The following is a 24,340-nucleotide window of genomic DNA, read 5'->3' on the forward strand; positions in this document are numbered from 1 at the left end:
TGTAATTTTTTTGTACTTCTGAATGTGAAACTGGTGATCATCTCTGTTTCAAATTGTCCTCTTGTGAGTTTATTTTGGTCAGACATTTACAGTTGACTCTATCTGAAAATAGTCAACATTTCCATGCTTACTTATTGTTTCTTTTATGAGTGGGTTGAACAACAAAATTTCTGATATTGTTAATCTAATTATTATTCTGGGTAAATACCATTTTAATTCTTCTTAAAATCATCAATTAATGTAATCTGTCTAACTGCATGTCTTTGGACTGTGGGGGGAAGCTGGAGAACCAGAGGAGAATATGCAAGCTCCACACAGAAAGGCTATAGCGAGATTGTGGATGTAAACCCAGGACCTTTTTGCTGTGACACAATAGTGCTAAACACTGTGTTGCCAAGCTCAAAATATGTATATGTAGATTCTTGCTCCTGATCATACAACAAACAAACAAAAAGATAGCTCTGCACTGCCAAGTGGGTCATTTGAAATGACCAGCTGGATAGCACAGCATTCCCATTGGACTGGGTGTTGGATCCAGCTGGATAAGTGTCTTGTGTGGTCTAACTGTCCAAAGGTTTTGCCTCCTATATTGACCAGGAAGAGAAACTACGGGGTTTCAACCATGTTTTCTAGGATAGGATTTGTAAGCCTATATAATAAATATCAGGACTAAAGATATTTTAAAATGTTGTATTTTTTTAGTATCTTACTTATAGTTAAATAAAAATATTTTCATTTTTGGACGTTTACTCGCAACTGCAACCATCAACCCACCCAAACGAGCAAGGCGCGAACACTCCTCCCAGTCGCAGGGGGCGCTGGAGACAATTCCATAGCCATCTTTTGTGGCGCTGTTTCTGTATCGCATTTCCTGTGCGTAGCAGCGGCAATGCAAGTGATTTTGGGGGAATTTGATATACCTTTTTCTGAAAAAGTAAAGAATTTGGCCGAGTTTTTACATACATATTCTGGCTAAGTGGTTCGCTGGAACAGAAGTTAAACATGGATATCCCCAGTCCTCCCGAAGGTGAGCCGTACACCACAGCTATTTTAAATTTCGATTCAACGTAAGCGAGCACCCGTGCTATCTGCTACATAGCTAACAAAACCATTGGATTTAGCATATTGATTATGGTCACCGATCACAAGTGGATGAATGTTTAACCAGGCTCTGTGTGTAAGCATTGCACCAACTAACGTGAAAAATAGTGTAGAAATAATCCAGTAATGGAGAGTAAACGTTAGTTGTTCCAACTTTTCACGGCTGCTGGCTTTTAAGAAAAAGAACCCCCATAGAAAGAAGATCCCTTATAGATATTTTTGTGCTACAGCAGCACGATTAAGAGTAGAATTACAGCCAACTGATTTAATAATACTATGTAGAAATATGGAAATAATGATTATGCAACCTCTTTCCTAGATGTTTCTGTTTCAGAAGAAATTCATTATTTCCTAAATCTGTTTTATTTGTTTTTTTAAAAGCACTTTAGACACTATTATTTCTGTCTGTTTCAGTGTCTCTGTTTTGAGGTTTTTACAACAACATTTTTCACTGTATTTATGTCTTTTTTTTTTTTTTGTACAGATCAGGAGCTTCGAAATGTGATTGATAAGCTGGCCCAGTTTGTTGCCCGAAATGGCCCAGAGTTTGAGAAGATGACGATGGAAAAACAGAAGGACAACCCTAAGTTTTCCTTCCTTTTTGGGGGCGAATACTTCAGTTACTACAAGTACAAACTTGCTATGGAGCAACAGCAACGTATGTAGTTAAACTGACACGTCAGGATAAAAACAGAATTTTCACATAGAGGTCAATTTAGTATTGCAATATTAAGTTCATTTGATGTTCAGCACTTTGGATTTCTTACTATGATTGAAATATTCAAACTAAAAAAAATGTAATAAAAAAACAGTTTTTACAGATAAAAGCGAAAAAAACAAAACAACCCAGTACATGCACCAGATATGTTGGCAGAATTATTTACTTTTCTGTTTTGGGGTGAAACTGTTAATTGAACAGTCCAACATTGTATTGGTAATGTGAATCTGTTTTAGGCATGGGTTTTCCTTTTGATTAAAGGCTTTAAGACTCCCTTTATATCATCACCTTGCAACAGTAGTCCTTGTTCTGCTTGCAGCCTTCGTGAGCTGCAGAGTCAGTTCTCTAGCTCACAGAAAATCTCCCCAAAAGCAGAACAAGGATATCAGTCACTAAATGCACTAAAGACAGTGGATTTGGAATCTCACTACAGGATAAAAGGTGTCCAAATGACACTTTGGTCTGGCTTAATAACAACCTGGCAAGGAACTGTGGAAGGAACTGTTGAAGCTAAATTTGAAAATACAAATCTTTAAATTTAGAATCTCTTCAATAATCAAAGACACATTGGTGGGGTCCAAAGAATAATTTTCATATCAGACATTTGGGTAGGAGGATTAGTAGATGAAGCACTGTTTTGTACTATCTTACAGTGCGCTGTCTACACATACAGCTTTTTCGGCAGTCTTCAAGGAGACATACAACAAGTTCCAAAATTCTGTCACTCTCCATGCTTTTAGGAGGTTGAGGTGGTATACTTGTGTGGCACCAATCCTGTGTCCACCCCACTTCACAATCTATGTCCCCCACTCGCCAAATGGCCATAAAGGGTCCTTGTCAGTTGGCGAGTAATTTTGAATTGCAAATGGGAAGTAATACGTGTATTTTACCTCCCAGTTTGAACTGAGTCTAGTGCCTCTGTTGTACAGGTGCTGCTGACATTCCTTTTATCACTCAGCCGTAAAAGGCTGATGGGGTTTCTTGTTACCCTGTTAAGGTCAGAGGTCAAATCTCCTGAGAATCTTGTGGATGCAATACCGCAAGAGGGAAGTCCCCTAGGATTTTCAAATTGATACCACAGGTGCATCTAGTAAAAATGAATGCCATACTTTGAGAACAAGATGACAGGATTTTGAAACTGATACCATAGGTCTGTTAGAAGGCTGAGGGTAGCACTGGCGACTGCCGGTATTTATGATTCAAGTTTGGTGTTTTTATTATTGTTGTGTAGGACAACAAAATAACAACATTTTGGCAACCCCTGTCCATGCAAAATATTCAAAAAATGTGCAAAATGCAAATATTTAAAAGTACACATGAAGAAGAAAATAATTAATAGAATAAAAGAATACAAAATACGTACAAGGTCATAAAAATTATGTGCAAAGTTAAGAACATTATGAAAATTTAGTAATGACTTCACAAGTTGTATGTGCAAGTTTCACAGTATAGCAGTGTAGTGCTATTACACAGAAGTTGTAATAGGAAGGCTAGCAAGCATGTGTAGACTGTGTGTATGTGTGTAGCAGCATTTGAGTATAGTTGATGTACATAGGGTCAAGTTCTGTTCTTGACTGTCTGAAATCCACCACAGTCTCCTTGGCTTTGCTGCTGTGTAGTATAAGTTGTTGATGGGGCACCAGGCGATTAGGCTCTACACTTTTTCTCTGCAGTCTTGTTGTTAATGGAGATCAGGCCAATGACTGTGTGTTGTCCGCAAACTTGATGATGGTGTTTGTCACGTTTGAAGGTTGAACAGGTCTTACAGAACAGGGCTCAGCTCACATCCCTTTGGTACATTGAGGGTGGAGGATGCACATTTGCCCATCCTGACAGTCTGGGGATAGTTGGTTAAGAAATACAGGGTCCACCTAAAGATGGTCGGGCTGAGACGGTTTGGGAGTTTGGACACCAGTTTGCGGGGACACTGGTATTGAAAGCAGAACTGAAGTCCAGGAGGAGCATTCTACAGTACCTGCCTGTTTGTTGAAGTGCTCTAAGGTGGTATAGAGTGTAAGGCTGATGGCTTCTTCTGTTGACTCTGGTCCAGAGTGGCTGTGATCACTTAATGTGAGCCACAATCAGTCTTTCAAAGCATTTTGCTATCATCAGGGTATGTGTAGTTGAATGATAGTCATTTAGGCTGCTCTTAGTTCTTTGTTTTGGAATGGGCACAGTGGTTGTAGTTTTGAGGCATGTTGTGCACTCCCAGAAATCAAAGAGAGGTTAAAGATGTTAGTAAAAACCTCTGCAAGGTGGTCAGTGCAGGTCTGCAGAACACACTCCAGAACACCATCAGGTTCTGTATCCTTTCTGGGTTTAATTCTCTGCAATAACACTCCTAATGTCATTTCTTTCCAATGACAGTTCAGGCTGGGCTGGTAGGGGATGGAGGTAGATTTCGCTTGCATCATTGTACCTGCATTGTACCTGTGTTTGAGATTTGCTTTTGCTAGGCTATAAGATGCCGTGTCCTGGGCTTTGTAAGCAACATCCCTGATTTTAAGCAGCTCTCTGGCCTCTTTATTGACCCAGGGTTTCTGGTTTCAGAACACTTTGATTAGTTTCAATGTGATGACCAGGTCAGTGCAGAAGTTGATGTAGTATAGAACAAATAATCTGTACACTTCTACATCAGAGTCCATAAAAGTGCTCCAGTCTGTTTATTCAAAGCAATCTTGAAGTAGACAAGGTCTTAATCATTCTGTTGGTTGGTTTAGTTCTGCAAATGAGGGGTTTGTAGGTCAGTATCATTAGCAAGGAGAGATGGTCAGAGTATAGTTGATGTATAGTACATGACTCTGTCATGAGCACACCCTCCCAACATTGTCCTACCAGTTTATTAAACCTCAGCCAGTCCGTCCCCAAGAATCAAGGGGGGCACAAGGCAGACTGTGTTTAAACTGGAAGCAGCGCCCAGAACTGCTGCAACCTGAAGAAAAAGAGCAGGAACAAAGGGGTTAGTTTGGTGTCGGCTTGTTGAAGTGAGGTGCTTCTTCCTCAGAGCAGGGACTGAACGGCTTCCAGCCGGCTACATACTTTTATTTATATTTTAAAATCTAGTAAGAAATATCACTGAAATATTACTTTTCAAAAGAAGTCAAAATAGTAATTGTACTAACTATGCACAAATTAAATCTTTAAAAAGCAGTAAAAATATATGAAACTTCCCACATGCAGCTTCAGCAAATGCTGCTTTAGAGAACCTTCTCATATTCTTGCATGAGGAGCAATCCAGTCACGTCCTTATTGTGAGGACAGCAGTTCTTTGAGGAAAACACAAATATTTTCTTGGCATAGATGCTTTACAAAGAAGTGAACTTAATATGAGAGTAAATTACATTATTTACTGTCCTACAGTTGGCTTTGATTACTGAAACATAGTCACCTAATTAGCAGCCTGATACTAGAAGCAGAGTGTTTAGTTTTGCATGGTGTTCTTCTGTCAGTTGTGTGATACCACTGAAATGCATTAAAGTTTGCCTTTCTCCACTTAGATCCCTCTACCCACGATGGGGAGGAGTATAAATCTAAAGGTATTTATTTAAAATCAGAATTTTCAGATACATTTAAAAATTCTATTTGGAAAGTCACATGTTGTTATGCACTTTTTTGCCAGATGACACAACATTTGTGCTTTAAAATACTTTGCTTTGTTTTCATTTTGCATGTTCACATTTTTTGCTTTTTCAGTGAATTTCTCTTGGCCATACCTTCTTAATGATCTTGATTAAAATGCTTAATCCTCCATCTCGAAGCAGGTTTGATTACATGCACAGATACAAAGACACAGACACAAACAGAGCAGGGTGTTGTTTGTCCTGTTTGTCTGTAACATGCTTCTGCTCAGGGCAGCTGTAGAATAAGGGCTGCACAATTTAAAAAATGTCAGTATTGGTTGAACTAGTTTCTGCATTATTTTCCTCATTTTTGGAAAAGTCTTGGCCCAGATCAGCTTGTTTATTTCTTGGTACTCAAATTAGTACTACAGTCAGTACTATAGTATTACAGATATTATTGGCAAGTGGCATCAGAAGCTAAATGTTAAGCTAAGACAAAGTTGTTGTTGTTGTTCTTTTTATGATTATTATCATCAGTTCAAATGCTGTAATAAAATAATTCCCAAATATGGGATGAATACAGTTTTATTTATCCAGTAATACAAATGTAATCCTCCTGTAATTACTGAAAAGTTTATGATTATGTTCTGAACATTTTATATTATTAAGTGATAACATTTACTTGGCTTTGTTTCACTTTTGTTCTATAAAATGAATTTTACTGCATTAATATCTTTGGTGATAAAGGGCCAGCAATAAGACTGTTAACATATTTAATGTGTTCTCTATTAGTTGAAATTCCAGCAGTGGAAAAATTGGCTTGGTACAATCCACAAAACATTTCTAACATTTATTCTGCATTACAAATTGAACGTAGTCCTTTGAAGTCCTCTGTCTGTACTTGTAACTTTGTAACTTTAAAGAATAGTTCAGTTTGGCTTTGGTAAACATTGCAAAGCGTATCCTAAAAGTATCATTTTAGGAAAGCTAATATTGCATATACCTTGCAGTATTGATACTACCTTTCCAAATATACATGCTGTCAAATAATTTGACACTAATGCATCCTCTGCCATCAAGGATTCAGGCTTTTGAACTGACTGCTGATGACAAGCCAGATGTTCCCTCTCCTCTTTAGTCTGGAAGAGCAGCATTCATAGTTTCAAAAACAATTTCAAACTTTGATTCATCTGACCTCTGAGCGGTTTTCTATTTTGCCTCGGCCCATTTTAAGTGAGCTTTGGTCCTGAGAAGACAGCAATGTTTCTAGATCATGTTCATATGTGTCTACTTTTCATGATAGAGCTTTAACCTGCGTTTGTTGAGGGGACTGTGAGCTGTGTTCTCACACAGTGATTTCTGGGAGTGTTCTTGAGCCCATGCACAGATTTCCGTCACAGAACCATGCCTGGTTTTATTGCAGTATTTGAAGGTCGTGGACATCCAATACTGATTTCCTACCTTGTCCCTTGTGCACAGTGATTTCTGTAGATTCTCTGGAAATCTTTTAACAATATTATGTATGAAATTGTTTCTCAGTTTTTAGATAGTTTTTTGAACATTGTTGAAACTCTGCCAATTTTTGCTTCTGTTGTAGATGCCATCAAATTTAAAATTAGCAAATATTTTTCTTAGGGTGATGTGGCTCAGCAGGTATAGCGGGTTGTCTACCAATCAGAAGCTTGGTTCACTCCTCGGCTTCCCCATTCTGCACGTTTACGTATTCTTGGACAAGCTATTGAAACCCTAGTTGTGTGTGAATGTTAGACAAGGTTAGGGAAAGAAAAAAAGCACCTCTGTGACTATGTTTGACATTAGGTGAATGGGACTTGTAGTAAAAAGCTCAGAGTAAAAAAATGCTAAATAAGTACTGTCCATTTACCTTATAAAACTGTAGATGTTCTCAGATTAAGCATCTGTGTTCTGTTGTGAATAAAGCAAGGATTTAAGAGATTTGCAAATATTGCATTCTGTCTTAAAATTCACAGTGTCCATACATTCTCGGAAGTCTTGGTACAACAGAAATGTATTTTGATTTAATCGAGCAGCCCAGCCTGAGTTTGTGGCGATGCCAACAGGTTACCTCAGCGCACCAGTTGTTTCTGCAGCAATCAGCAGTACCAGGAGGGGATGTGTTGATACTGATTGCATGTCTTAAATTGTGTTCACTCCTCTACTTGGAACATTTCATGTAGGCCATGTTTTATTTCTTCCTCAGAAAACCATATTGGCAGATTAGCAGTATTTCTTTTTCTCTTCATGATTTATTAATTATGTTCATGGCCATCATGTTGTCATCAGCAGCAGCTATACAAAAGAAACACTTCGTCTTAAGGACTGAACATTCAGTCCTGTTTTTGCTTGTTTGTTTGTTTGTGCAGAAATATACAACCCTGGTACAAAAGATGTGGTTGATATCCCTCCTCCACTGATGCCGATGATTGCTCCACCTCCAATACCTCCACCCTCTGCGCCCGCTATAGATGAGCTCATTCAACAGAGCCAGTGGAATCTGCAGCAGCAGGAGCAGCATCTGCACACACTCAGACAGGTGAAGTGGAAAGAAGCATAGCCTTCCCTCCAGGAACATTTATTCCCGTGTACTGGTTGTTGATGAACGTTTTTGTTTTGAAGTCTGTCTTTGCTGAATGTTTCAGTTGTCCGGAGTTGATTGGAGAATTTTTTGTGAGGGCATGACAATTTCGGTTTTGCACATATAACTTCTTTACAGAAGAGTAACTCTCTGTACTAACAAAACTGGGACCCACTCTTGAATGCTTGGAGAGAAATGAAGTCGTTATCGCTCCATGCATTAAACAAAATAATAACGAAGAGCATGTGATACAAGAAATAAACACGCTGGAGAGATTATATCTCTCGGCTGGTCTGGGAACACCAAGGCGTTCCCTCGGAGAAGCTGGGGGAGGTGGCCGGGGAGAGGGAGGTCTGGGTGGATGTGGTACAAGTGGCTGAGGGGACATCACAAGACCAATGTTGACCAATAAATTTTCTAATGCTTTCTCAATGTAGGAACAGGTCACTGCAGCCATTACTTTAGCTATGGAGCAGCAGACCCAAAAGCTGCTGCTGGAAACACAGTTGGACATAACAGAATTTGACAACCTGCTTCAACCCATTATAGACACCTGCACCAAAGATGCCATCTCGGTAAGGACATAACGATAGGATTTTCTATGAATCAGGGCTACACAGGAAATCATTCCTCCCATTGGCTTTCTCTTTGTACAATTCCTTCATGTAAAGAGTTATTATAATTAGAGCTATTTACATTTCACTTTTGTTTTTCTTCCTCAGGCTGGTAAGAACTGGATGTTCAATAATGCCAAGACCCCACAGCACTGTGAACTGATGACATCACATCTACGCAACCGCATCACTGCTGATACAGCTCATTTTGAGCTGCGCCTACATCTTATCTACTTAACAAATGACGTTCTTCATCACTGGTACCCAAACCTAAATACACTCATGAACCCATGTAGTTTACTTGTGTACTTTATCCGTGAGAAAACTAATAATGGAGTAGCATTATAAGTAATCTGAAAGAGGGTAAAATCAATTTTCCTCACTGCCTTTCTCTTTCCTGTTTGTTTGTTTCTTTTTCTACGCCTTCTGTTGATACTGCCTAAGGGAAGCATGTATAATGTAAACACAATTGGTCCTGGCATCATTAGCACTGAACTCCATAATTAACCTTCGTATGTGAAGAGGACTCTTACATGAACAAATTGGAGTCTGTTAGATATATAGAATGCAAACCACTGCAGCACAGTACCTTTAATACCTACAGTATGCTCTAATAGCCAGACAATGTTATGGTCAACAGTATTGTACGCTGCACAGAGAGGAGTCCACTGTCAGAGGCCATAAGAAGATCATTTGTAACCTTCATTAAAGCTGTTTCTATGTGATTAGCTCTGAAACCTGCTTGACACGCTTCAAATAAGCCAAAGGTTTGCGTGGCTCTTCTGGTTCTCCATAGTTTAAAGTGTATGGGAACAGCTTGAAACAGGTAATATGTCAGAATAGTGGAGATATTTTTTTTTTCATGTTCCAGTTAGGAAGGTTTTTTCATGTTTTTTTTGTTTTCCATCCTTTTTTAAAGAATAATTGAGGTACCAAACTGTGAGAGAATTCTAATAATTTGACTCTTAGTTATGTAGTTTAGTTGTTGGTCTCTGTAAGGTGCACCTTTGACTGTTTTATATTACACAGGAATATTGCAGATGGGGCTGATGAGTGAAGCTCACTCAGCCCATTAACTGAGCTTAGCATTCAGTGTTCTGATGGCAGGATAAAAGCTGTTTCTCAACCTGGCTGTCCTGGGTGTTTTGTTGAACGGGTGAGAAAATTCGGCAGAAGTTTTCTCATCTCTCCAGAGTAAGGTCCAGCCAATGATCTTTTGCGCTGTCTAATGACCCTCTGCATGTTTTTCTGCCACCAAGCCATAAGTATACCAGGCATTGTTGTAGGTCAGGACACTCTCTGTGGTGCTGCAATTAAAAAGCCACCAACAGTTTCTTATCCAGATGGTTCCTTTTAGCATCTTAAGGATGTGGTGTCCTTGTTGGTTTTAACGGTTTTAACGGCCATGTTGTTGTTAGTGGTTCATGACAGGTCCCCAGGAACTTAAAGGAGGACACTTGCTGATTACAGTCCCCGTTGATGTGGAGAGCAACATGTTCTGATTGCTGAAGTCAATCACTACCTCCTTAGTTTTGATGGTGTTGAGCAGAAGGTTGTGTTCTGCTCAACACCATTCTGCCAGTTTTTTTACCCCACTCCCTGTACGCAGTCTTGTCCCCTCTGCTGATGAGGCCAATAACTGTTGAATTGGAGGAGGGAGGTGTACAGGAGAGGGCTCAGCACACAGCTTTGCCCATGCTGTGGGTCAGCATGCAGGAGCCAGGCATTGCTCATTCATTGTAGTATTGTAATGGATTACAGTGGGGCAAAAAAGTATTTAGTCAGCCACCGATTGTGCAAGTTCCCCACTTAAAATGATGACAGAGGTCAGTAATTTGCACCAGAGGTACACTTCAACTGTGAGAGACAGAATGTGAAAAAAAAAATCCATGAATTCACATGGTAGGATTTGTAAAGAATTTATTCGTAAATCAGGGTGGAAAATAAGTATTTGGTCACCTCAAACAAGGAAAATCTCTGGCTCTCACAGACCTGTAACGTCTTCTGTAAGAAGCTTTTCTGTCCCCCACTCGTTACCTGTATGAATGGCACCTGTTTGAACTCATCATCTGTATAAAAGACACCTGTCCACAGCCTCAAACAGTCAGACTCCAAACTCCGCCATGGCCAAGACCAAAGAGCTTTCAAAGGACACCAGGAAAAGTATTGTAGACCTGCACCAGACTGGGAAGAGTGAATCTACAATAGGCAAGCAGCTTGGTGTGAAAAAATCAACTGTGGGAGCAATCATCAGAAAATGGAAGACATACAAGACCACTGATAATCTCCCTCGATCTGGGGCTCCACGCAAGATCTCATCCCGTGGGGTCAAAATGATCATGAGAACGGTGAGCAAAGATCCCAGAACCACACGGGGGGACCTGGTGAATGACCTGCAGAGAGCTGGGACCAAAGTAACAAAGGTCACCATCAGTAACACACTACAACGGCAGGGAATCAAATCCCACAGTGCCAGACGTGTTCCGCTGCTGAAGCCAGTGCATGTCCAGGCCCGTCTGAAGTTTGCCAGAGAGCACATGGATGATACAGCAGAGGATTGGGAGAATGTCATGTGGTCAGATGAAACCAAAGTAGAACTTTTTGGTATAAACTCAACTCGTCGTGTTTGGAGGAAGAAGAATACTGAGTTGCATTCCAAGAACACCATACCTACTGTGAAGCATGGGGGTGGAAACATCATGCTATGGGGCTGTTTTTCTGCCAAGGGGACAGGACGACTGATCCGTGTTAAGGACAGAATGAATGGGGCCATGTATCGTGAGATTTTGAGCCAAAACCTCCTTCCATCAGTGAGAACTTTGAAGATGAAACGAGGCTGGGTCTTCCAACATGACAATGATCCAAAACACACCGCCCGGGCAACAAAGGAGTGGCTCCGTAAGAAGCATTTGAAAGTCCTGGAGTGGCCTAGCCAGTCTCCAGACCTCAACCCCATAGAAAATCTGTGGCGGGAGTTGAAAGTCCGTGTTGCTCGGCGACAGCCCCAAAACATCACTGCTCTCGAGAAGATCTGCATGGAGGAATGGGCCAAAATACCAGCTACTGTGTGTGCAAACCTGGTAAAGACCTATAGTAAACGTTTGACCTCTGTTATTGCCAACAAAGGTTATGTTACAAAGTATTGAGTTGTATTTTTGTTATTGACCAAATACTTATTTTCCACCCTGATTTACGAATAAATTCTTTACAAATCCTACCATGTGGATTCATGGATTTTTTTTTTCACATTCTGTCTCTCACAGTTAAAGTGTACCTCTGGTGCAAATTACTGACCTCTGTCATCATTTTAGGTGGGGGAACTTGCACAATCGGTGGCTGACTAAATACTTTTTTGCCCCACTGTATGTGCCTCAATGTTTTGTTTGTGATTCTTTTAATGTTTTACACAGCCAGCGGAAGCAGCAGAAGGACTTGTTGGCAGCGCTGCAGAAAGTTGTTGTTCCAATCTACTGCACAAGCTTTCTAGCTGTAGAGGAAGAAAAACAGCAGAAGATCACCAGGGTAAATACAGACACATATTTTCCAAGTCTAACACACTAACTGGTTTTTCTTTGCTATAGCAGCTTCAGCTATGAATATTCATTCATATCAGTTTATTAGTAGCTTAGATCTGGTGATTAAAAGGAAGTTTTTTCTCCTCCATTTATTGAACGGAAAAAGGTTTCTGTTTCTGACATTCCTTCTCCCTTCACAGTTGTTGCAGCTTTGGGAGAAAAATGGGTACTTTGATGAGGAGACCATTCAACAGCTCCAGAATCCAGCACTGGGCCTTGGCCAGTACCAGGTGACAGGAACATGTCTTAACAATCAGATTTTAGAGTTGGACCCAAATATTTCACTTTCAGGATTTTTGTTGTGTAAGTATTGGGCACTATGGTGTTGCAGTGGTTACCACTGTTGCTTCACAGTAAGAAGGTCTCTGCCACAGACTGTTGATCTGTCCAGCTTGTAGCCCTCCCCTTGTTGGGTTAGCCTCCAGGCCCCTGTGACAGGAGGCAATGTCAGGCGTTTTTATCCCACATGCTGTGAATGCATCCCCCCTCCAAACTGGAAAATTTTCTACCTGGGACACTGCGCTGAGCATGTGTGTTTTTATACTACCAGATGGCGGAAAATATGGTGATAGCAGAAGTTTCAGATGAGCAAGGGAATGAGACTATAATTGAAGAAAAGTCAGACGAGCTAGTTCCAAAGAGAAACAGCCCTGGATCAATAATCTGGCAGTGGTTTGGATTTCATAAGGATATCAAACAAAATGCCGTAATTTGCAAAAGATGCCGTAAAGTTATTGCTGCAAAAGGTAGCAATACCACGAACGTATTCCACCACCTGAAAAGTCATCCCCTGCAAAATGAAGAATGTTTTCAACTCAGCATGTCAACACCTCCCCACACAGCCAAAAAGAAAAAGTGCTGTCGGAGTTCTACATATCAGCAAGAGAAAATATATCCCAGTAGCTAATAAATGTGACCTTCTTCCCAACAACTACGGCTCTATGGACCAGCAGCAGTCGTTGGAATCTGTCAGAAAGTAGTCAGGTGTGCATCACCCCGGATAACAGGAGTAACATAATCAAAACAATATATATGTATCTATCTATATATCGATCTATTGATCGATCTAGATTTGTGTGTGTGTGTGTGTGTGTGTGTGTGTGTTTTTCCTCATATTACCCGGCCCCATTCATGGCTTTTTTTGTATTTTTCCCACCATAGACTTTATCTGGTATTTTGTTGTTTCTTTCAGGCGTCCCTGATAACAGAATATGCTGCAGTGGTGCAGCCAGTCCAGTTGGCCTTCCAGCAGCAGATCCAGGCATTGAAGACTCAGCATGATGAGTTTGTTGCTAGTCTGAAGCAGCAACATCAGTCACAACCGCAGTCTGCCCCTGTAGGACAGCTAGCTGCCCCAGCTGAACCGGAAAAGCCCCCCCCTATGACTACGCAAGCTGGTGAGTGGAAAAACACTCAACCAAAGCAGAGGCACAGCCTCATGCATGAGCTCATGTCAACTGCTTATACAGTTGGGGAAATAATTGTTTGATCCTCTGCTGAATTTGCGAGTTTGGTCACTTGCAAAGAAATTAACAGTCTGTAATTTTTATGGTAGTTTAATTTTAATGGAAAGATACAACAATACAGAAAAAACACATAAATACATAAAAGTTATAAACTGATTTTCAGTATTTGATCCTGTTGTGGAAATTTTGTGCATTAGATAAAGGAGGTTATACTGCTGGAGTTGTCTTGTGAGCAGTTTATTCTTACAAGTACTTACAATTCAGTACAAGGCACTGATGGTGTTGTGGTGAGGAATTCACCAAACAAAGGATCCAACAGGGGAGAGATGCAGGGATCTGATTCATGCTCAAAATTTCTCTTTCTAAACATGGCGTGAACTAATCATTTGATTCGGGTGTATTGACCCAGGGGGATATCTAAAACCTGCAGGCCCTTGAGACCTGGAGTTGCCTACCCCTGATATAGACTTTGCGACTCATTTTATGTCTCTAAAAGCAACATTTCCCTGCCTGGGCTGCCTTGCCCGCTGCTTGTTAGTCTGTTTCAATTGAGGCCTGTGGGGCACTATCAGCCAATGAAACAATAGACACATTTCTGTGTTTTTGTCGATGAATATTTCACACTTTAAGGCTGCCTGTTTATTTAAGGGAGATGACCAATACAATATAATCACAGATGATAGATTAAATAGATTTTAGGTAGATGCTTATGCATTCTTAAAGTCTTATATGTTGAATTGATGTCATCTGCCAGTCAGTGCTGGTCTCCATGCCCGTGTTACTGTACATGACGTTTTAGCACAAACACTTTAAAGGTGATAATTTAGGACTTCAGCAATAATACAGACAGCAATGTAGCTAAACCTGACCAAGTCCATGTATGTTTGTTTTATGATGTCTCTTTTTTGTGTTCAGGAGATGTAAAGCTTCCCATATCAGGTCCTCCTCCGGGAGAGTTTGATGGATCTTCATCCAGACCACCAGACCCCAGCAACCCTAGTGGTCCCTCAGATATACCCCCCACAAAGCCTGCCTGGTATGACCCTCAGCATATGAGCCCCTGGAACCCCAACCAGCCGGTAAAGACCTTTTTGTGTGTGTTTCTTGTGTGTGTGTGTCTGTGTGTGTGAGTGAGGGAAAATATTGAAAGATACAGAAGGAGAGTGCATATTTGCTGGATATTCTCAACTACAGTGGTGTGTACAGCCTTTCCTGATTTCCTATTTTTTTTATGTTTATCACACTTAAATGTTTCAGATCATCAAATACATTTGAATATTAGGCAAAGATAACACAAGTAAACACACAATGCAGTTCCTAAATAAAGGTGTTTAACATTAATGGGGAACCAATTAAAACTAGGGCTGAACGATATATCGCATTTGCGATAATATCGCGACATGATCAAGTGCAATTTTCTAACCGCAAAGGCTGCGATTATACTCTGGACATGTCCAAATTCATGGGCGGCATCCTCCTGAGGCCGCATTTGTAGACCGATTACGTCACAGCGACGCGCCGAAGGCTGTCCAAATTCGTAGACTCCTCCGAATGTAGCCGACAAATGCGTCCTCCTTTTCCCCGAATTTGAAGGATGGGTCGGGTGTGTCCTTCGTGGCCTACCATATCCCAGAATTCATAGCGCGGCCCAGCCAAACTCCAGTTTCCAGCAATGGCGGCCGCTACTAAGTTTTAAAATTACTCATACTAATCTTTCTGGGTCACAAAATAAACTTTTAACATATTTTCAGGCGAGAAAGTAGTTGTGTAAAAATCAAATATCTGCTCGGTTTATCAAGATATCCCATATTTGCAAAAGTGCTTCAACGTTTTCAGAGGCGTCTGCTACCCACCAGCTCGACAGCTAGCCGGGAGCTCGAGGGTTACTGATGCGGCCGAGAACGGCACAACTCCCGGCACATCATTTTCAGATCACCGCGGAGTTTCGCTGCTCGGGTTAAACGTAATATATAAGTCACTTAGACAACCTAAAAATGTTATTGTTGGGCTTTTTTCAGTGTTTTGTTTGTTCGTGAGTAAATCGGTTTGGCTGAGATTAAAGTTATTAGATTAGATAAAATAAAACTTTATTAATCCCCCGGGTGGGTTCCTCCTTGGTTTTCACACAGCTGACTAAACGTCAAACAGAAAACTTATTAAACAGAAGTATGAGACAGTCGAGAATTTACACCAGTGTCTGGTTATATTTTAGATAGCAAGAAGCAGACGGCCGAGTTTATTAAACTCCACTGAGACAGCGGTGACGCTAATCAGAACTAATCAGAAGGCTAGACCGTCCAATTTCACGCCTTTAAATTTTAAAGGCGGGTTTGTGTGTGTGTTTATACAATTGCTATTATGTTTGCACTTTATGTGTAATGTTACTGACTGCAGAGATCAGTAAGATGTGTGTATTTTTTATTTATTAGTTTTATTTATTTAATATTATTTTTTTAATTGAATGACTGTCTAGTAGTTCACAGATGTCGAAAAACTGAGTGTGGTAAAGCCACTGATTTTGTTTATGTATATTTCTGCAATCTGCACATTGTACTGACTTTCATTTTAATGTTTACACCAGGGTTCCTTGTCAGCACTTTATGCTCAGATGTTTGTAAGCTAAAAATAAACTATTGTGTATGTTCAAATATACTGTTGTGATTGAAGAAGTTAAATAAAAATGTCAGTCATCAATTCATGCATCACCTCATGTCATCATAACAGAGGTCTGTCTTCCAGGAAAGAACAGTTTAAAATTAATGTAATATAGTATTGGCCATACTATATGATGTATTGCTTGTCTTTGTTTAATAATACAGAAGACAAAGACCTTAAAAAATAATCGCATATTGCATCGCAATCGCAATATTGGGGCAAAAAATCGCAATTAGATTATTTTCCATAATTGTTCAGCCCTAATTAAAACCTACATTACCCTGTAGCTGGAGAGGCAGTTAGGACAGAGGGCGATTTTACTCTAAGTGAACATTAAGAGCGTGCAAGAAACAGTGACAGCTTTGCAAGCCACTTTGTTATTTTGTGAAGCCATAGTAGGTCACAATGTGACAGAGTTGTAGTCTGTTGTTATAACATATTGTTATCGTATCAATGTAATTAGCCTTAAATTCTACAACAGTTCCCACACTTCCTTTGTGTTTGCCACCAGTCCACTGACAGATAGTATGTGCCGGCAGCTCAGAGAATCTAATGGAATTTGAAAGAGGTGTTTTCACGCTGAAAAAAACAGGGCGATATTTTAAACCTTTAAAAGAAAGCCAGCCCATCAGAATAAAACAAACACAACGTGCACCAACTGAAGGTGCGTCTGACAACAAAGGAAAAGTTTCTAAGTACAACAGCGAGTTGGAAAAGGAGTTTACGTGGCTGATTTACGATGCTAAGGCACAACTTTTATTTTGTCAGCACTGCTCAGAAACAGCAAAAAAGAGTAAATCAGACATTCTTTACATTGTGGGAAACAAGATATTTTAAAGAGTTGATGTTGAAAAACACCACATTGCATGCTTGTGCTGCAACTTTTGAGCTGTGCCAAAAACTAGCAACCTTTGTAGCACCAGTGCTATAAGCTAGGAATGTTAACATACATTCAGTTTTATATATCACAGCAACAGTCCCCTGAAGGCACTTTATCTTATAAAGTAAAGAGATTAATAATAACTAATGCAAAGTGGTTTATAAACACATAGCAAGTGAAAAAGAAATACTCAGTTTTGTACCAGCAGCCTATGCATATTGCTGTGTAACTAATAGCTCTTTTCCACTGGTACCTACTCAGGTTGGCCCGGCATGGTTTTTAGAATAGAATAGGCCTTTTATTGTCATTGTACATGTATGACAAAATTGTGGGTGCTCCACACCAACTGTGTCGGAATAAAATGGAAACAAAGCAAGAGAAGCATGTTAAAAAATTAGGCACACATTAGATAGCAAAACAGTTGCAAAATGCTGGGAAGTAGGACAAAGAGAAGACTTGGTCTGTTTGTGTGTGAGTGGCCGGAGTGATGGGGGTTACTCAGACCATGGCTCAGGCTGGTGACGTGGGTGGGCAGGGGTGGGTTGCAGGGTGATAGTCCGAATGGTCCAGGGCAAGAAGCGGTTTGTGAGTCTGGAGGTGTGGGAGCAGAATAAACCTTTTGGGATTTACTTTCCTGATTTCTTTGCGCATACATCAAGACTGTTACCTGGTAACATGTTTTCAGTTATTTCACACGTTTTAGTTTACTACATAATTCCATATGTGTTCATTCAATAGTTTAGATCGCTTCAGTGAGAATCTACAATGTAAATAGTCATGAAAATAAAGAAAAACCATTAAATGAGAAGCTGTGTCCAAACTTTGACAGGTAGAGTAGTTCTCCATACTCTCCGCTCAGTTTTTAGCTATTCTGTACAGCCAACAGCCTGACCCTTCGCCATGTCCCTGTAAATCGCTGTGTCACAACTCAATATTCCATCTATTTAGCTTGCAGTTATTATTCTTTTATCCAGCTACAGTCTACTACCCACTACATCAATGATAACAGGTGCCTAATGCGGCTATTAACTGAGTGACAATAGTTAAAACAGCTAATTTGATCATATTTGCTGGCCAGGTTAACATTTATAATAAATGTTTAATACTTCAAGAAAATGGTCAAAGAAAAAGTCTCTTCTGACTTTTTGAACTGCAGCATTGAGCTAAGGTAAGAGTATGAAATAGAAGTCGGTCACACTGGCCTCACTTGAGCTGACCTATCCTGGGTCACTCTGGATGACAGCTACAGGAGAAAAACATCTTCTGACAGAATGGACGTGTCATTGTGGGCTTTTTAACTTTTTCTAATTCCTATCATTAATGCTGAAGGAATACTAGTGTAGCCACACTACATTGTCACCTTGGCCTTGCCCATCTAGTGACATGTCTCTTAATCATCACAGTTCCTCACTTTGCAATTTACTAGCAAGCTCAGGTCGTGGTCACATCCTTTCTGTCTCGGCTCTTCCCCAGCCTCCTTTTGATCCAAACCAGCCACCACCACCTTGCCCTCCTTGGAACAGCCATGAGGGGATGTGGAATGATCAGCGGGACCCAGGAAACTGGAGTGGAGGTCCTGGTAGAGAAGGAGGTCCTTGGAGTGGTCCAGGTGGGTCTGAGCACGCTCCTCCATCTTGGAACTCGTACGACCAGCAACCACCATGGGGAAATCAGCCGGACCAGCCTCCCTGGGGTCAGAGGGAGCCACCATTCCCTCCACGCATGCAGGCATGTGGGAGAACATTTCTGTGGTTTTACTTCCTCTGCTATTTACTTTGCATTTACAACTTACATTTACACTGCATCCTTTTCTGAATTTGACTTAAGTTTCTTTTGTTGCACCAAAGATGCTAGAGCTTCTTACTTACATGAATGATTGTGGTGTTTCACTTGCATTTTTACAGAGGCCGCCCCATTTCAGAGGACCTTTCCCTCCTCACCAGCAGCCACCTCCTTTCAACCAGCCCCCTCCGCCCCCACACGGCTTTGGACGTTTTCCCCCTCGCTTTATGCAGGAAGACTTTTCTCCCAGACATCACTATGACAGACCACCCTATACACCACATCGATTTGACTATGCTCAAGGAGAATATCCTGGAGGTTAGCGGAGAGACTCAGAGTCATAGATCAGAGGAGATGCATGTTTCTGCGCCTTTTAATTTTCAGGTGTATTTTAACAGTCTCCAAATATGTTTGACAGATATGCCGGGTCCTCCTCCCCACCACCATCCCAATCAGAGGCTTCCTCCACCAGGGATGGGAGCTGAACATCCTCCCTGGAGTGGAGGCCAGCACCCGGAATTTGGCCCACCGCCACATGGTTTTAATGGCCATTCACCTCACATGCGTCATCGCCAGCATCCAGTGCAAGATGATCCCAGTCTGGTGCCAAATGTGCCCTACTTTGACCTGCCAGCTGGTCTCATGGCTCCGCTTGTTAAAGTAAGTCCTCTGCTTCTCATTGTAGGACAGGGGAATGAAAATAAATACAAATGTAAAAAAACAGTAAAAGCTGCCATTATGGTTCAAGTAATGCACTTCTTATATACTGCTGTTTTACTATTTTCTCCCAGTCACACACATCCATACAAGTGTAGTTTTTTTCATACACCACACAAAAAGAGGTACCGTGGTGGTTTTTACAGTTTTTAGCATGGATTTTGTACTGAAGTGGCATCCAGAATAGACACATTTAGCCCCAATAAAGTTTGCATGCCTTATGGTCTTACTGTTACTGTCAACTGTACAGCTTGAGGACTGTGACTATAAACCTCTGGACCCTAAGGACATTCGGTTACCTCCACCCATGCCACCCAGTGATCGCCTGCTAGCTGCTGTGGAAGCTTTCTACAGCCCACCATCTCATGATCGGCCTAGGAATAGGTACGAACACACACTTTTTGTGCAAGACAGTTAAACTTAATTTAATAATAGAATTTAAAAATATAAATCGATGAATAGGTGATTCAGTTTAACTCTTATTTATTTATATAGCACCAAATCATAACAGGAGTCACATCAAGACACTATATAATGCTGGGTAAAGACCATAAAATAATAAAGAGAAAACTCCAACAATCAGATGACCCCGTCTGAATGTTGGCATTTTCTCTTGACAAGCACTTGGTGTCAGTGGAAAGGGAAAAGTTAAGGATAACTTGTGAAAATTGCAGAGTGCTGTATAAAAACATAAAAAGTAAAAGTAAAAAGTGGTGAGTGAAGAAGAAATGCTCAGCAAAGAACTACCTGATAGTAACCAATTACAATAGCAAGCCTAGAAGAAATAAATATCATCTGACCTCATAGGTAGATGAAACTGGTTACCTTCTGAATACCAATAAAAATGTATGCTGCTTATTAATAATGCTGCTTAAGGGAAGCATTTATAATATAATACTAAAACAGTTGGGTCACATGACTGCTTTTTAAGTAATGGCTTCTTACCTCTACCTTAAAGGCCTAAAAGCTAAATAATAGAAATAGATCATACTTAAAGATTGACGCGTTGTGTAATGGTAGAACTTCTATGAAAAGTCTTGTAGGGACTGTGACTAGTTTTGAAATATGTCTGTAAGATGGCTATTACAGTTGGTGTAAACGAGGTCTCTTTGTCAGCCAGGCTATGGTGCTAAAAAGAAATGCAGGGTTGTTCATGTTTTGTTCAGTCAGTAATCGTAAGTAAGATTTACTAACCTTATAGAAACTAAATTAGTGAGACATTTCCTCTCCAGCTTACAGGTTATCTGCTTTAACTTCCTAACCCTGAACTCTTTCATGGCATGCATTTTTAATTTCTCTCTGCTATTTGGGCTGATTGGGCAAATTTAGTATTATGGTTTAGACAACCCAAAATGTGATGTTCACATATGTGGAGGTTAAGGTGTTTGTTTGTGAATTATACCTGGTCGAGTGTTCCGCAACCAGGACAAAAACCGCATTGTTCCTCCTGTATGAGAGATCCGACTAGCAGACAAACTCTCCGTTCCAGCAACCTGGGATAGACTTTAAAGTCTGAGAAGTGTGATCCTCTATAGTTGGAGCACAGCCTTGGGTACCGCTTAGTCTTTTGTAGCTGTTTATCTGCAGAAATTGCTGTAGAAACTGGGTGAAGTACTACTACTTTGTTTAAAAATTGCAGCGAATAGTGATTACACGTATTTGTGGTTGGTTTCTCATTCAGTGAAGGCTGGGAGCAGAACGGCCTGTATGAATTCTTCAGGGCTAAGATGAGGGCCAGAAGGAAAAAGGATCAGGAGAAACGTAACAGGTGAGCTTTTCCTTCATAATAGAGTATCCTCTCTTTTTCCATCTCTCCTGTGCTACAAATATCAAAACACATCATATTTAAACTGATTTTTTTAAACTTGACTGTTGTTTGCTAATCATGTCACCAGGTGTCATTATTCACGTCACATCTTTATAATACAGAAAAAAGAAATAAAATAATGTTTATTGCTTCTTCTTTTAGTTTTACAGCACTTTGGTCAGTGATTGTTGTTTTCAAATGTGCTTAATAAAGTGAATTGTCTTTTTAAAAGGAGGATGTTATGCTTTTCAAAGTATTAAACAGTTAAACCCAGAACTTTGTATGTTCTGATAGTTTTATCATTTCTCCAATGATGACTGGTTCTAGTGGTCGTGGAGGCAGCCGCTCCAGGAGTCGCTCTCGCAGCCGAGGGAGGTCTTCGTCTCGCTCCAGCTCTCACTCCTCAAAGTCTTCCAGGTCACGCTCCCGTTCATCACGTTCCCGCTCCCACAGCCGCTCTCGCTCCTACTCACAATCCAGGTCTGTATCCACACATCAAAGCATGGCACCTTCAGTCGTGATTTGTTAGAACCTGCGAAGTCTCATTCACAAGCTATGAAATGCACTCTATTTCCACCAGTTCTTGATTTTCCATCGTGTTTGCTTACCCCAGCTCCCACGGTCATTTTGTTTAATAATCCGCTTGATCATTTACAATCAAACATTACCGCGGAATGAAAGTGGAATATTTTCACATAATCACGGCCAAATTTAACACCAGGAACTTGATGAGTTGGACTAAAGACCTGTAAATACAGCAGATCCTGTGACAATGGCTTCTTGATATTATATTTCTATTAGGTTTACGCAGTGAAGCCATAATGACTCTGCATAATGCGTGTACATGGAAGTCTTTGTGTATCATTAATTCAATGCATCTCTGACTGAATAAATGTTTTTTCTTTTTTTGTAATTGAAGTCTCTTATTTAAAAACGATGCTGTTGGATATAATGAATGTGTTTTGGGCTTTGAGTGCTGAATATGACTGAAGTGTGATTCATGTTCAACCAAACTCTTTAGGTCCAGGAGTAGATCCAGGTCATCTCGTAGTCACTCTCGCTCCAGGTCTCGATCCCGCTCACATTCACCCACCAAGCGACGGCGTGGCCCAAAATCTCGGAGCTCCTCCCCTCCGTGAGTTTCTTCACTACTCTTTCATCATATGCTTTGCTAAAAAACCTTTATCCTGTAGTGTAATGATGAATTTCTCTCGTGCTTTCTGTAGTTCCACAGCAGTGCTGGGCACAACTTCTTCAAAATTACCTGCAGACACCAGGTTAGGGGAGGAGAACAAAGGTCATCAGCTACTGATGAAGATGGGTACGCTCTAATTATTATGATTTACATTTTATTTAATTTTTTAAATCCAGTAAGGATGTTTGAAGAATGATATTTTTGGATATTTTCTGAAGCGACCTAAAATGACTTCCTGTCTGCTGTAGGTTGGAGTGGCTCAGGGGGCTTGGGGGCTAAAGAACAGGGCATCCAGGACCCCATTAAAGGAGGCGATATCAGGGATAAATGGGACCAGTACAAAGGTGTGGGGGTCTCACTGGATGACCCTTACGAGAACTATCGCAGGAATAAAAGTTACAACTTTGTAGCTCGCATGAAGGCAAGAGAAGAAGGTACATAAAATCTTTTATTCAGGAATTACTCACGAAAATAAATTGGGTTGTCCCTTATCTAACTCCTCCTTTTCTGTTTGTTTTTCTTTCTGGGTCAGTCAATCGGGAACCCCAGGAAGCCCCTTCAACTGACTGATGCAGTCAAATTGTGTGAAACAACCCTCTCCTCCTCACCACCGCCACCACAGAGCTAACTTTTTTTTAATTTTAGTTGGTTTTCCACCCAGGATTTGTCACTAGTCCCAAAAGTCCAAACTAAAGGAGAACACTATTCATTTTTAAGTGTCTAAGAGTGCAAAGAGCTTTTGCTGCCTCTAAGTCAAGTTTGTCCAAGCAGAACATGTACAGTGTGTAGATGTGACAATTGACGCTAACAATAGCAACATCACAGGAGTCAGCTAAATCATTTTTGTTCAGCTTGGACCCTCGAATAACTATCTGTTTAATTTTATTATATTTCATGTAAGTGTTCATAATTCTACAGACTGAAAACAGAGCTCTCAGTCACACTCAACATTTAGGACATAATAGAAGTGAATAATGTGTATTAAAGCAGTGCTTTTCTTTCACTTGCGGTGGATTGTCAAAATAATTCTTTAATAAATAATAAAAGCAGTGCTTTTTTTCATAAATTATTCCTTTTTGTGGAGGAATTGGTCTTAAAGAAAACTGCTTACTGTGGAAGGTGTCAAAAGTCTCAGAAGAGTGGGTTCTGAAAATAAGATGTGGCCAGATCACTATTGGTAAAACAGAAATGTCATATGTGAGAACTGAGCATTTAAGGCGAAAGTAGAATAAAGGTATGGTTGTTCTTCTTGTGAATCTTCTTCTTAAGCAGCTTATTATTGTGATATTTTCTTTTTCAGGTAACAACTTCTCTTTAGATATGTCTTTTAGTTGTAGTGTTAAAATGAAGCTCAACAATTCCACTGTATTTTTATCCACAAGCACACTGTAGAGACATGATCTAAATAAACAATTCTGACAGCTCACAATGGGCCTTTTCTTTCTGTTTCCACGATCAATCATCACACTGTCCTGCTGGCTTGGCCATCTCCAAATGGTCACCAGCATGTAGTGTCTAATCTTTTTTTCCTGGCAATTTTTAATTCAATCAAAAGTGTAACTAATAGGTAATGAAATCCTCAAATTATATGATCCTAAGATTCTGCATCACTAGTTGTAAAAGTCCGCCTGTCTAATATTTGTTATTTTGACCAAGCACAGCATTCTTACTGAAACC

At 40.4% G+C, this 24,340-nt stretch overlaps 1 protein-coding gene across 2 annotated transcripts; it reads left to right on the top strand.

Annotated features, from left to right (window-relative positions):
• The first annotated feature begins 850 nt into the window (after window positions 1–850).
• On the top strand, window positions 851–24,092 carry cherp (calcium homeostasis endoplasmic reticulum protein). 2 transcript variants are annotated; one of them, XM_082511707.1, is made up of 20 exons: window positions 851–1,027; window positions 1,586–1,759; window positions 5,317–5,355; window positions 7,761–7,930; window positions 8,410–8,547; window positions 8,695–8,846; window positions 11,997–12,108; window positions 12,302–12,391; window positions 13,354–13,558; window positions 14,543–14,706; window positions 18,636–18,890; window positions 19,067–19,262; window positions 19,363–19,604; window positions 19,912–20,045; window positions 21,343–21,429; window positions 21,796–21,948; window positions 22,490–22,603; window positions 22,695–22,789; window positions 22,912–23,097; window positions 23,196–24,092. In XM_082511707.1, the coding sequence occupies exons 1-20, from the start codon at window positions 1,003–1,005 to the stop codon at window positions 23,231–23,233; spliced, it is 2,769 nt and encodes a 922-aa protein (XP_082367833.1). In that variant the 5' UTR covers window positions 851–1,002; the 3' UTR covers window positions 23,234–24,092. The 2 variants fall into 2 exon arrangements, with proteins under 2 accessions (XP_082367833.1, XP_082367834.1); XM_082511708.1 differs by lacking the exon at window positions 5,317–5,355.
• The last annotated feature ends 248 nt before the right edge of the window (window positions 24,093–24,340 follow it).

This window comes from Aulonocara stuartgranti (genome assembly GCF_965226115.1).
Source record: "Aulonocara stuartgranti genome assembly, chromosome: 17".
Classification (NCBI taxonomy): domain Eukaryota; kingdom Metazoa; phylum Chordata; class Actinopteri; order Cichliformes; family Cichlidae; genus Aulonocara; species Aulonocara stuartgranti.